Source organism: Podarcis gaigeae, assembly GCF_964106915.1.
Source record: "Podarcis gaigeae genome assembly, chromosome: 12".
Classification (NCBI taxonomy): domain Eukaryota; kingdom Metazoa; phylum Chordata; class Lepidosauria; order Squamata; family Lacertidae; genus Podarcis; species Podarcis gaigeae.
In genome coordinates, this window is record NC_139688.1 from 8714929 (window position 1) to 8728987 (window position 14059).

Here is a 14059-nt window from a genome sequence, read left to right on the forward strand (position 1 = left end):
ACAAGAGACTAGGGCCCTGCGGGACTTGACATCTTTCCGCAGGGCCTGCAAGACAGAGCTGTTCCGCCTGGCCTTTGTCTCCCTCCCCTTATGGTCTTGATTTATGGGCTACTTTTAAAATGAGGCTGCATTTTAAATTGGCGAGGGCGAGGTATAAATTATTATTATTATTATTATTATTATTATTATTAACAAACCACAGCTTGGTGTAAGCCAGACTGCATAAAGTGGCGTCCTAGTGCTTTGAATCATAGAACAGCTCTGCAGGGGAAAGATTTTCATGAGGGGACCATGAGGATCATCTAGTCCAACCCAAGAATATGCAGCTGGCCCTTAAGGGAATCGAACCTGCAACCTTGGTGTTATCAGCACCACACTCTAACCAACTGAGCTATCCAGTACGTAGTGCAGATGGTGTCAAAGCCCATCGGAATATAGCTAGGATGCTGGACTAAGATGGGTCATTGACCTGATTCCCCCAAGCAATTTATTTGCCTCTTAAATGAGTTCCAGGTAAATTGAGAATGAAAATGAACTTACCTACTGATCACCAGAAGCTCATCTTTGCCTATTAATTGCATAGGCGAGAGAGGGAGGGTGGGCTACCCTCACTTATCCCCCCCCCCCCGCATGAAAATCTTTCGTGTTTTGTGCAAATGAAGCCCAGAGTTCGGGTTCCTCAGGGAGACAAGACAAGGCCTCTCTTTTAGCTCAGCTTAATCAGCTGGCTGTATAATTTTATGTCTCTCCAAAAAGGAGAATTGATTAGTACCTGTTTAAGGAATGGTATGTCTAATCACATGCTTCGTGAGCTGTGAGCTTGCGAGTCTGGAGGGAATTAAGCCATTTTCTTCATTTTCTGAAGCGGAAACTTTTTAATAATAATAATAATAATGTATTTTTAATTAATTCTTTTTCAAATAGAGTCATTCAGATATAGGAGCCTAGGCTGTTGCCCTATAACATTTCAGACCCTGGGCCCATCTAACACAGTATAGCATTCCTAGTCCCTTCGGATGGAAAAATCTGCTCCAATGTTGTGAGCAATACCTGCTGATTCCCAACAGACAAAGGGCTGGGTGGATATTATTTCCATTTGTTAGGGAGCAGGGAATCAGTACATTCTCAAAAACCTAGTGCCTCACACCATGATAAATAGGGCAATCCTATATGTCTACTCATAAGAAAGTTCCATTGCTTTCAGTGGCGCTTCCCTGAAGGTATATATCAGGCATAGGCAATCTCGGCCCTCCAGATGTTTTGGGACTACAACTCCCATGACCCCTAGCTAACAGGACCAGTGGTCAGGGATGATGGGAATTGTAGTCCCAAAAAACATGTGGAGGGCCGAGTTTGACTATGCCTGGTATATATGGATGAGACCTGGCAGACCCTGCTCAGCCAAAAAAACAAACAAACCCTACCCTAAGTCTTAGAATCATAGAATCATAGAGTTGGAAGAGACCACAAGGGCCATCGAGTCCAACCCCCTGCCAAGCAGGAAACACCATCAGAGCACTCCTGACATATGGTTGTCAAGCCTCTGCTTAAAGACCTCCAAAGAAGGAGACTCCACCACACTCCTTGGCAGCAAATTCCACTGTCGAACAGCTCTTACTGTCAGGAAGTTCTTCCTAATGCTTAGGTGGAATCTTCTTTCTTGTAGTTTGGATCCATTGCTCCGTGTCCGCTTCTCTGGAGCAGCAGAAAACAACCTTTCTCCCTCCTCTATGTGACATCCTTTTATATATTTGAACATGGCTATCATATCACCCCTTAACCTCCTCTTCTCCAGGCTAAACATGAGGTCTAAACATGAAGTCTATCATGGATCTCTCAATCTAGCCTACCTTACAAGGTTGTTGTGATCATTGAAGGACATGTCAATGTGAAAAATGCAAAATACATTTCTGCAATTATTTTCACTTGTATATTGCGGGCGCACAATAAAAAGTCTTGTTTAGGCTGAATTATCCCAGCAGGTCAGGAATATTGCAGATATTAATATTGCACAGTTTGAAGCAACTGGGTGCATAAAAACTGACTCCTTCTGAAATAAAAACATTGCCAAGGCCCATAAGTTTAATTAAAAACTTTCCTCGCAGAACTTTCTTCATAACATAACAGAAACATCAAATGATACATCCAAACAGTTCCATAAGACATACGCCAGTCCAAGGCATAGGCTCCAAGTACCTGACAAAATATGAAATAATTCCAACAGACCTAGAAGCAGAGGTCTGTTTCTCCCCATAGCCTGCATTCCAACCGGCATCCTGTTTTAGGCTGTTTACCTGGATAGATTCATTTACATCTCACAGAGTCTGGGAACAAAAAAATGGCAGATGCCACCCTTCCAAGACAGCAGATTTGCAATTCAATACCTCTCACGTGGTCTAAGGTTAAACACTCCTGTGTTAGCTAGCAGAAAACAACCATAGTTCATTATCGACTCAGTTAGAGTTCAGAGTCCTATTCTTGCCATCAATATAGCCCCATGGAAAATCCCCATGTTAAAGCTTTCATGAATACACATAGCCATTCCCACTTCAGTGTCAATTAAGCCAATTAAACTTAACAAAGAAGTGTTCACCTGCCCTGTAGGCCTCACCTATGCTTCCCTTCTGCTTCCCCTTCTAGTTGTGGTGCCGGTGCATCACAGCCATCTTCAACTACTTTGTGGTGACCAATTTCTTTTGGATGTTCGTGGAAGGCTGCTATCTGCACACGGCCATCGTCATGACCTACTCGACAGACAAGCTGAGGAAGTGGGTTTTCCTCTTCATCGGATGGTGTAAGTAACACGCCGTAGGCTTGTCTAAACAAACAAACAAAAAGTTTTTAGGTCTCGCAGAGAAGAGCCACCTGCCTGATATCAATAGGCAGGGAGGTCGAAAGTGTGGGTGCTGCCACGCTAAAAAAAAAAAAATCAAGTCCTTACAAATGCAGAACAGATATTATGGGGCAGCAGTAGCAGTGCCAAGTCTGCCAGTCAAAGCGGTCAAGTGGGCATTTGTGGCTGGGAGAAAGAGTAGGTACCATAGCGGTCAACCGTCCCTTATTTGGCGGGAAACTCCCTTATCGCAGCTCCGTGTCCCGCTGCTGTCCCTTATTGATGATGTCCCTTAAATTTCCTGGGTTTCATGCTCGCCCGGCTCGGGAGGGAAGCAGCGGCTCGGGGTCTTCTGCCACGAGAGAGCGTGCACGCACGAGCTGCCATGTCTCCGTCTCTCCCTTTTCCCCTTCAGGGGCATGTTGTGAGGAGATGGGTAGTGGCGGGTGGGCAGACAGCCCCTCTCTTGCGAGACTTCCGCCACGCTGCCAGAGGAATGGGTAGTGGCGGGTGGGCAGACAGCCCCTCTCTTGCGAGACTTCCGCCACGCTGCCAGAGGAAGCCAGAGGCGGCTGAGGAGGCGGCCTGAGGGAGGAGGAAGAGGAGGGGATAGGGAGGGACGCAGAAGGGCGGTGCTTCAGCGGCCGCGGCAGAGCCACAAACGCCTCATGCCAGGTTCGTGAGCGGCGTGGGCGAGAGTCTGTGTCCTTCCCTCCCTCTCTCAGGAGGGGAAGGGCCGATGGAACTCCTCGCACCAGGACAACGGCAGCCCCGACATGCTGCTTAGCATTCCCTCCAACCAGTGCAGCATCTTAATGTAGTGATTTCCCGCTCTGCATCCCTTTCATAACTCTATTTTTATAAATCATTTGTCCATCCATAGTTCACATTTTTACAAGTTTTCTGTCAATCCTACCAATGTATGTAAACTCTTTAAAATAGCTTTTCAACTAAATTATAAACTTTCCCCATTCTTTATTAAAGAGGTCCTCTTCCTGGTTTCTAATTCTGCCTGTAAGCTTTGCCATCTCGACGTCGTTCATCAGTTTTGTCTGCCACTCTTCTTTGGTCAGAGTTGTAGACCCTTAGGATCATCTAGTCCAACCCCCCTGCAAAACATAGTTGCAGCAAAAGCAGCATGGCTCCATCAGTGCGGGATTTCTGTATAAGCTAAGCAAAATCCTTTATTTTGGCTGCTGATCCCTTATTTTTGAGGCTGCTGGTCCCTTATTTTCAAATCTGTAAGTTGACAGCTATGGTAGGTACGAAAGGGGGTGAAGGTGACCATGGGGTTTGTGGGTGTGTGCAAAGGGGGCTGTACAACTGCAGAGAGAAGGCAAAGGGGGCTGTACAACTGCAGAGAGAATTTGTCAAAGCTACCTGGACAAACTCTCTTTCCCCCCCTGCCCCACTGCTTTTGCAGGTATTCCTTGTCCAATTATTATTGCCTGGGCTGTTTGCAAGCTGCATTATGAAAACGAGCAGTGAGTACAACCTTTTCATCCATTTCTCATGACTGAGCAGATGAGTCAAAATGCTCCTTAGCAGGTGCCAGCGTCTGTGTGCATGCGCTCTAACCAGGGACAATGGAAAGTGAAAATTGCCATGACATTAGGATGGACAGGATTCTATCTGTCAGTTTTCAGAGCTGGGTGCTTTGAAGGAAGGGAGTCGCCACAAATTTTCAAGGACCTGACAGCCCTTTGAAGGCCATTTCTTCCTGATTCCTCACCTCATCCTTTTGCTAAGAACCAGCCAAACGCTTGTTAATTGGATGACATGTGAGATCATCTGTAAACTCTGAAGGAAGAAAATATCTCCTCATTTCCACAGCAGACTTGAAAGTGAGGAGGTACACCTCAGACATTTGACCATGTATGCACATCGCAAGGGCTGTTTGGAACTTGTAATCTGCCATTACAGTCTTTGTCGAAAGGGAGTGCATGTGATGGGGACACACACCAGATTCACCCGTTTCCTTTCCCATGCGCTATTGTGCTGAAAAACGAAATGGCGTTTCAGAAGCCATAGTTGTGTGCAATCCTTCAAGATCCAAGCCAGCCTTAGTCTAGTTTAGTTGATAGGTGGGATTTGCACGAGCTTAAGAAATGATGTTCTGTTTGCAGGTGCTGGTTTGGAAAGGAATCGGGGAAGTATATAGACTACATCTACCAAGGACCAGTGATTCTTGTCTTGCTGGTAAGAAAAAAAATGGCATTGGAAGCATCCTCGGAAATATGCAAAATTCCACCTGTCTCAATTTCTACCTGGATTTAAGGTTTTCATGTGACCTGACCATGTTTACAGGGTGGTAAAGGTAAAGGGACCCCTGACTGTTAAGTCCTGTCGCGGACAACTCTGGGGTTGCGGCGCTCATCTCGCTTTACTGGCTGAGGGAGCTGACATTTGTCCGCAGACAACTTTCAGGTCATGTGGCCAGCATGACTAAGCCGCTTCTGGCAAACCAGAGCAGCGCACGGAAACACCGTTTACCTTCCCGCCGGAGTGGTACCTACTTATCTACTTGCACTTTGACATGCTTTCGAACTGCTAGGTTGGCAGGAGCAGGGATCGAGCAAGGGGAGCTCACCCCGTTACAGGGATTCGAACTGCCAACCTTCTGATCGGCAAGTCCTAGGCTCTGTGGTTTAGACCACAGAATAATAACAACAACAGCAACAACAATAATTTTATTATTTATACCCCACCCATCTGGGTAGGTTTTTGAAGCCACTCTGGGCAGCTTCCAGCAAAATATAAAAACACAGGAAAAGGCCTTCCACAGGGAGGGCGCTACCAGCAAGAAAACCCTCTGCATTATCAATCTGCTATTGTTTTGCTTGCTGATGTCTTCAATTATAATAATAATAATAATAATAATAATAATAATAATAATAATAATAATTTATTTATTTATACCCCACCCATCTGGCTGAGTTTCCCCAGCCACTCTGGGCGGCTTCCAATCAAGTGTTAAAAACAATACAGCATTAAATATTAAAAACTTCCTTAAACAGGGCTGCCTTCAGATGTCTTTTAAAAATAGGATAGGCTTATTTCCTTCATGTCTGAAGGGAGGGCGTTCCACAGGGTGGGCGCCACTACCGAGAAGGCCCTCTGTCTGGTTCCCTGTAACCTCACTTCTCAGAATGAGGGAACCACCAGAAGGCCCTTGGAGCTGGACCTCAGTGTCCAGGCTGAACGATGGGGGAGGAGACACTCCTTCAGGTATACAGGACCGACGCCATTTAGGGCTTTAAAGGTCAGCACCAACACTTTGAATTGTGCTCAGAAATGTACTGGGAGCCAATGTAGATCTCTCAGGACCAGTCTTAGCGGCCGCCCCCAGTCACCAGTCTACCTGCCGCATTCTGGATTAATTGCAGTTTCCGGGTCACCTTCAAAGGTAGCCCCACGTAGAGCGCATTGGAGTAGTCAAAGCGGGAGATAACCAGAGCATGCACTGTTAGGATATTCCGTTCCACCTTAAAAGGGGACAGGCTGTTGTGAGTCACAGCCTACGTATTTCCTGTTCACAGGATGTTTCTGTTTTGTTATTGCTTTCGTTTTCTCTCTGTGCCTGAGACATCAACGCAGGCAGTCATGTTTTCTTTGTTCTGACCAACGCTGAATAAAATTGTAAATAATGCTCTCCTGCGTGCATCTTTCGCTGTGCATTATCTGCTGATAGAGCGTGCAAGAGCTCTGGAATGTGGGAAGTTATTTCTGGGGCTCATGTCGCTAATTAACTGACACTGCGTTTCTACGAGAGATCGCTGGATCGTCCGGAGACGGCATGGGGCATGATGGCCTTTGTCTCCCTGGCAGTATCCCAACATGCACCACTCTGGCAAGACAGTCCACAGGCAGGTAGGGTCTCATCCTGCATACCAGATGGAGCTGATAAACAGCCGCCCTGGACACAGAATCAACCTGCGCCTTCCTTTGCTGCCATTTTCAGTTTCACTGACAGTGGAACAGACTGCTAGAGGTTTTAAAGCAGGGGCTGGATGGTCACCTATCCGGGATGCTATACAGCAGATTTCTTAGATTTGGACTAGAGGGCCTTTGAGGTCCCCCTGCCTCTATGCTATGCCTCTCTTTGGCACAAAAGGCAATTTTCCAGTTGAGTGTTTGACTTGATGTTATGTGCTTCCGTAAGGCAAGTTGTGAGATTATCCTTACGCTGCAGGTGAGGCGAACGGTATGGAAATAAGAGGCGCTCCCATAACGCCAGAATTCGTGGACATGTGGGAGGTTCAAGGCAGACGAAAGAAAGCATTTTTTTATACACAGCGCTTGGTTGAAATATGGATTTCTCTCCCACAAGCTGCCATGATGGCTAGCAAGCTGGGTGGCTGTAACAGAGGATTAGGCAAATTCATGGAGGAGCAATGGCTGCCAGCCACAGTGACTGTGCTCTGAACTCCACTGTCAGAAGCAGCTGTGCTTCTGAATTTCAGCTGCTGGAAATTGCAGGAGGGAAGAGGGCTTTGGTGCTCGAATCCTGCTTGTGGGTTTCACAGGCACCTCGTTGGCCACTGTTAGAACAGACTGCTGGACTAGATGGGCCATTGGCCTGATAAGGTGGACTCTTCTTAAAAAGCTGCAGGTATAGCAATGCACCACAGAGCCACAGAATTTTTGAGCTGGAAGGAACCCATAGGATCGTCTATGTAGCCCCTGCCATGCTATGAGAATTTGAACCCTGGCTCAAATTCACCCCAACACTTGCAAATGTCAGCAAGGCTTGGCGTGCATATGCAGCTTTTTGAACCAATTCCACAGCAGATCCCAGCAAGGCCCCTGCTGCACGCTATGATCCTGGTACCACTATCGAATGGCAAAAAGATGTCTTTCAGGCCCAGCAGCAGCTGCAGGAAAGAGTCCTCTCTGCTGCTCCCCCCCCACCAACTTTTTTCATTTTGTTTTACCTGAAAAGCAGCCCTTCTCTTGTTGCCTTGGGATTTGGTGGCTGATCATTCCTCAGCCGGGGACGAGATGACTTAATTGGCCGGTTTGCCATCTCCAAAGCTCCGCAGACACAATATTGTCAGCCCAGGTGAGAAGCGAGGCGAGGAAGGAAGCAGAAACCAGTGGAGGCCAATAAGCTCTTAATGACATGCTGGGCAGAGCCTCTCTCTTCCTTGCATAAAAGCATCCTTAGCAGTTCAAACTGCAGAGAAAGAGATTGGAGTGAGCCACCTGCAGAAGAGGCTCCCTGCTCTCTCTTATAATAAACACCTTCTCTCCACCGTCCGCTGCTTGCTTATCGTGGGGCAAGAGGAAATGGAGCCGGTTGGTTGTTGGTTCCCACCAGTTTATATCCAGAGAGGGGAAATGGTCTGGTAGGGTGAATGTGGCATTGCCCAGCCAACCTCAGTCGGTCGTCAGCCAGCTCATACCTGCCTGTCTTGGTGGAGCAAGCGCTCCATTTGCCAAAAAATGACCAGTCTTCTCTGCTAACACAGTTGTCCATTTGGAAAATGGGGATCAGAAACCTTTGTGGGTCTACTTTAAGCCATCAGTAGGTCCCAGAACATCTTCTTCTGACCTCTGTGCTATAGCACCAAATGTTAGGGGTGTGTGTGTGTGTGTGTGTGTGTGTGTGTGTGGAGGGGGGGGGTAGGGCCAGATTTAGGTTTGATGAGGCCCTAAGCTATGAAGGCAATGGGGTATTTATATGTCCAGCTGTCTTTTGTCAACAACAAACTGTCGCTGTTTTTTGTGTTGAATATATGCTATGTGGTAATTTTGGGACCTAATAGGTATATAAAGCCATTTGCACATAACAAAATATGTATTTTATCAAAGCTATCAGTAGGTCCCAGAACATCTTCTTCCGATCTCCGTGCTATAGCACCAAATGTTAGGTGTGTGTGTGTGTGTGTGGGAGAGAGAGAGAGAGAGAGAGAGAGAGAGAGAGAGAGAGAGAGATTTAAAAACTGTGACATGTGGCCTTCTGTCACATTTTATAGAAATCATAATGGTAGGGTTGATACTGCTGAGTGTATAAAAGGTTGGGGTTTTTTTTACAATAGGCAACAGACTCGTAAAAGAGCTGCCGATTTGTGGGAAACGATGATAAATGCACTTAATGAGTTCCTTGAAACACGCTTGGCACCAGATTCCCCTTAATTGTGTTAAGACAGCGCTACACAACGGTTTACAGGAACCTTCGTTGTATGTGTTTAACCGCTGCAAGACAGACCACCAGGAAGCCTCGGAAGGCGGAATGGCTTAGAACGGCTTGGGAATTATTCACTTTAGCAAATTTAACGCAGCCCATCAATTTTCTGCTCGATAGTGCCAATCAGCTCTAAACATGTCTATGAATTGCTGTTGGTCCTGGCAGACAAATGGGATCTCCATGTTTCAGGAGTGGTAAGCCTGTATATTTAGAAACACAGGAAACTGCCTGGTGTCGAGTCGGAACCATTTGTCCATCTGGGTCAGTCAACACTGGTTGGCAGCGGTTCTTCAGGGTTACTGTCACAGAATCTCCTTCCCTGGAGGTTTTTAAACAGAAGTTGGGCAGCCACCTGTCAGTGATTCTTTAGCTCCGACCCCTGCATTGCAAGGAGTTGGACTAGGTGGTCCCTACCACCACCACCACTAATAATAATAATAATAATAATAATAATAATAATAATAATAATTTATACCCCGCCCATCTGGCTGGGCTTCCCCGGCCACTCTGGGTGGCTACCAACAAAATATTAAAATACAATAATGCATCAAACATTAAAACCTAGACAGCATCTTAAAAAGCTGTCGACATCACCTTGCCGACAAAGGGCCCTATAGTTAAAGCTATGGTTTTCCCAGTAGTGATGTATGGAAGTGAGAGCTGGACCATAAGGAAGAATGATTGCCGAAGAATTGATGCTTTTGAATTATGGTGCTGGAGGAGACACTTGAGAGTCCCATGGACTGCAAGAAGATCAAACCTATACATTCTTAAGGAAATCAGCCCTGAGTGCTCACTGGAAGGACAGATCCTGATGCTGAGGCTCCAATACTTTGGCTACCTCATGAGAAGAGAAGACTCCCTGGAAAAGACCTTGATGTTGGGAAAGATGGAGAGCACAAGGAGAAGGGGATGACAGAGGACGAGATGGTTGGACAGTGTTCTTGAAGCTACCAGCATGAGTTTGACCAAACTGCGGGAGGCAGTGGAAGACAGGAGTGCCTGGCGTGCTATGGTCCATGGGGTCACGAAGAGTTGGACATGACTAAACGACTAAACAACAACAACAACAAAAACCAGGGCTACCTTCAGATGTCTTCTAAAAGTCTGGTAGTTGTTGTTCTCTTTGACATCTGGTGGGAGGGCATTCCACAAGGCAGGCGCCAATACCAAGAAGACCCTCTGCCTGGTTCCCTGTAACTTGGCTTCCCTATAATTCACATAGGCGGAGGACCATAACCAAAGTGGCCCACCTCGGATGCTGTTGGACCACGGTTCTCATCACACCATTGGCAATGCTGGCTGAGGCTGATTGATGCTGGGGTCCATCTGAAGGGCACCATGTTGCCTCTGCCCCCTTGCTCTAACCATTACACCGCTCTGCCTCTGAAAAGAGAGCAAGGAATCATGGTATCCTTACAATGCCCGCCAACAGAACTCTTCCCAGGTGCATCTGTCTGGGGAGGCAGTGTGGAGTTCTCTGGACCGCCTCACTTTCTTCCTCGGATATATTTCCAAACATTTCGCAAAATAGCTCCTTGATTGCAAAGATCCCTCATTTCCTCATCCCTTGCCACTCTTCCGGAAGCAAGTTGCTCACGTTTCAAGATGAATATTCAAAACGAGCCAGCAGGGAGGCATGTGGTTTTGTCATTTGCTCCTCTGTTCAGTCGTCTTTGAGCATCACAAATATAATAAGTGGACTTTTAAACCAGGCCGAAGGTGAGGGTGTAAGTGAGGGTGTAATTTTGAAGGAAAAGGTCCGCTTTAAATTCTTTCATTGCATTTCTTCCGCAGCCAGCCACGTCTTAAGAAATGGGTGGAATAATGTTTATACCTTGATTGTAAACTGAGCCTTACACTGTCTACTCACAAGTAAGTTCCATTCAATGGAGCTTACTCCCAGGTAACTGGGTAAAGACAGGGCAGCCTTACACTGCAATACGGAGCATTTTTTTCAGAACTAAATCCCACTGGGGACGCGGGTGGCACTGTAGGTTAAACCACAGAGCCTAGGACTTGCTGACCAGAAGGTCAGGGGTTTGAATCCCTGTGACGGGGTGAGCTCCCATTGCTCGGTCCTTGCTCCTGCCAACCTAGCAGTTCGAAAGCACGTCAAAGTGCAAGTAGATAAATAGGTACCGCTCCAGCGGGAAGGTAAATGGCGTTTCCATGCGCTGCTCTGGTTCGCCAGAAGCGGCTTAGTCATGCTGGCCACATGACCCGGAAGCTGTACACCGGCTCCCTCGGCCAATAAAGCGAGATGAGCGCCACAACCCCAGAGTCGGCCACGACTGGACCTAATGGTCAGGGGTCCCTTTACCTTTTTTAATTCCACTGAGTTCAATAGGATTTACTCTCTGGTATGTTCCTGATCATTCTCAGTGTTGCCATTATTATTATTATTATTATTATTATTATTATTATTATTCACTTTTTCCTCTGACAGGGACTCAAGGCAGCTTATTTCATTCCACGTATCTGTGGAAGGTGTTGCATATTATCCTTCCCTCGCCCATTTCTTTTACAACGATCCTGTGAGGTAGGATTGGCATGGAGGTTGTAATTGGCTCGAGGTGGCCACTGTCAGTGTGCATATGGCATCTACGTGTGTGATAGACATCAGACATGGGAGAAGCATCCTGATGCAGAAGGGGATGTCCCTATTTTCATCTGAGAAATGTTAGAGGACATGGAAGCATGCTGCCTCTGACAGCGAACGCAGAACACAGCTTTCATGGCCAGTAGAACAGGATACTTGGGAAAGATGGGCTCCTCTTAATAAGTTCTTAATTTCTTGGTGGCGCTACAGTGTTGCCCAGAAAACCAGCAGCCTTTGACCAGCTGTAGCGTGGGTTTTTAATATATATATTTGGCTCAGCGCTTGGCAAAGCAGCCTGGGCTGCACAATTCTGTCTGACGGTCTTCATCTCCAGAAGCCCTGGCAAGCAGACTAAAGGTTAAGGGGATTTAGATGATGTGCACCAGGCCTTAGGGGAAATAGCACTGTCCCTTGTGCTCCCGGCGCCACCTGACTAATTGCAACAAACGGCAGCCACCGCAGGTTCTGAATCACTCCGTGGCATTTGCGGGCAACAGGAAGAGCTTGTTAGCATTCTGTATTTCCACTTACTCAGACCCCACCCTCCTCACACACACTCTTCCCAGAGGACTTGGCCTAATTGACTCATAATGCACACAATCCACGGGTCTAGCCTCTAGCCCACAGATGCTTTCATTTCCCTTCATCTCTGGCCTGCACAGACTGACCGAGATGTTCATTTGCACCCGCTTTGGTGATATTGCATAATATCACACCTGCAAGGCAATATGCTTTGATGCCAGCGTCAGGTTTGGGGAGGCTCACAGGCAAGATTTGACTGCATAAGCTTCTTCCTGCCGCTGCTGCCTGCTCTCTTCAAATTGTAGGATAGTAAAGCTGGAAAGGTGCGCTGGGCCCGGGGGGAACCCTTGAAACGCGGTCCAGGACCAGTCCAGAATATGGAGTCAGTCCAACAGGGCCAAGGCAGGATCATAGCTGTCAACTTGCAGATTTGAAAATAAGGGATCAGCAGCCAAAATAAGGGATTTTAGTCAACCAGCAGCCAAACGAAGCCTCAAGCGGTGGTTCCCACAGCACAACAACCCGGCAAAGGGGATGCAGCAAGGAAAACCACCATCACCTCTGGGAAGCGCTGAGCAAAGGCGAGTCCCCAGGCAAGGCGGTCAATTTGATCAGCACAAAGCAGGCAAGCTCCACCCCCCCCAGTCGTTCTTAGACTCCTTATTGGGTGAGCAATGCAGCCAAGCAAAACAGTTGTAGCCTCCCTCCTTCCTGGCCAGCAGGGAGGGAGGGAGAGGAGCTGCTTCCTTTGAAACACGGGAAATTTAAGGGACAGCAGTGGGACACGGTGCTGGGATAAGGGACTTTCCCACCAAATAAGGGACAGTTGACAGCTATGGGCAGGATACGAGGCAGGAAACCAGGCAAGGGCAGGTACAGGATCTCAGGCAGGATCTAGCAAACAGCAATGTTTCTCCTGCAACCTGGGGCAGGGTCCGACAGACTTTTATCTTTGTTGGGTAGCGGCCGGTCCTGATCCCCCGGTGACTCACCTCCCTGTTTCGCCCAAAGGCGAGCACTCCTCCTGCGAGTACTCAGGTCTATGCTTCTCTCAGACCTCAGTTTCTGCAGCTCGGGAGACGTCGGTGGGTTACTAGACCCAGAGGCCACCTCAGCCTCTCCTGACCCAACCGGTAGTGGAGCAGCTGTAAGTGATGGCCCAGCTAAAGGCAACGAGGTAATCCCCGCATCTGGAGCCAGGGCAGGCTCAGGCCCCTGACTCGGCCCAGCTGGTGCTTGTTGCAGGGGAACCTGTGCAGACTGGGACTCTTCAGGATCAGGCCCCAGACTTGATTCAGATGATGCCTGAGGCAAAGGATCCGGTGCAGACTGAGACTCCTATGGTTCCGAGTCCGAGCCCGAGTCCCAGGCCATCACAAAGGGACTCTGAGGGCCATCTAGTCCAACCCCCCTGCAAACCAGGGATCTTGCTGGCTCCCGCTTGAGCCCAGCCTGGGCCGCTGCCCCAAAGGGCAAGGAATAGATGCTGAGAAACATCTGAGGTTGCTCCATTAGAGTGAACAGGGCATTGCCCCACCAGCCTCAATCCGCCCTCTGCCAGCCCATTCCTGCCTCCCCACCTTCTAGCTTATAAAACTATTCTAGGGGTGGCACTGCCTGTTCATTACCTCTTCCTTAGGGTTGCTGCCACTGACTGGCTGGATACAGAGGTGGGGTGGGAGGCATGAGCCGGGGAACCCATCGGAATCTCCTGGGGAAGGAGGCTACGAGCCCGGGGATTGGTGGTGGGACAACAGGAGTGGTTAGTGGAAGAAGACTGGGAGGAGCAGGAGGTGTCAAAGGCTGGAGACTGTCTCACCAGAGTGGTGCATTCTCTAATTATCTCCCGCTTGGACTGCTGCAATGTGCTCTTCGTGGGGCTACCTTTAAAGGTGACCCGGAAACTACAACT

The 14059-nt window shown here is 48.0% G+C and overlaps 1 protein-coding gene across 5 annotated transcripts in view; it reads left to right on the forward strand.

The window, feature by feature from the left end:
- The window catches only part of CRHR2 (corticotropin releasing hormone receptor 2), a 202056-nt gene that overhangs the window by 156756 nt on the left and 31241 nt on the right, over positions 1-14059 (forward strand). For all 5 annotated transcript variants that reach the window (XM_083704265.1, XM_083704266.1, XM_083704268.1 and 2 more), the window contains 3 exons: positions 2641-2794; positions 4257-4317; positions 4960-5032. In XM_083704265.1, the coding sequence (XP_083560391.1) occupies positions 2641-2794; positions 4257-4317; positions 4960-5032 (288 nt within the window). The remainder of the gene's footprint in view (positions 1-2640; positions 2795-4256; positions 4318-4959; positions 5033-14059) is intronic.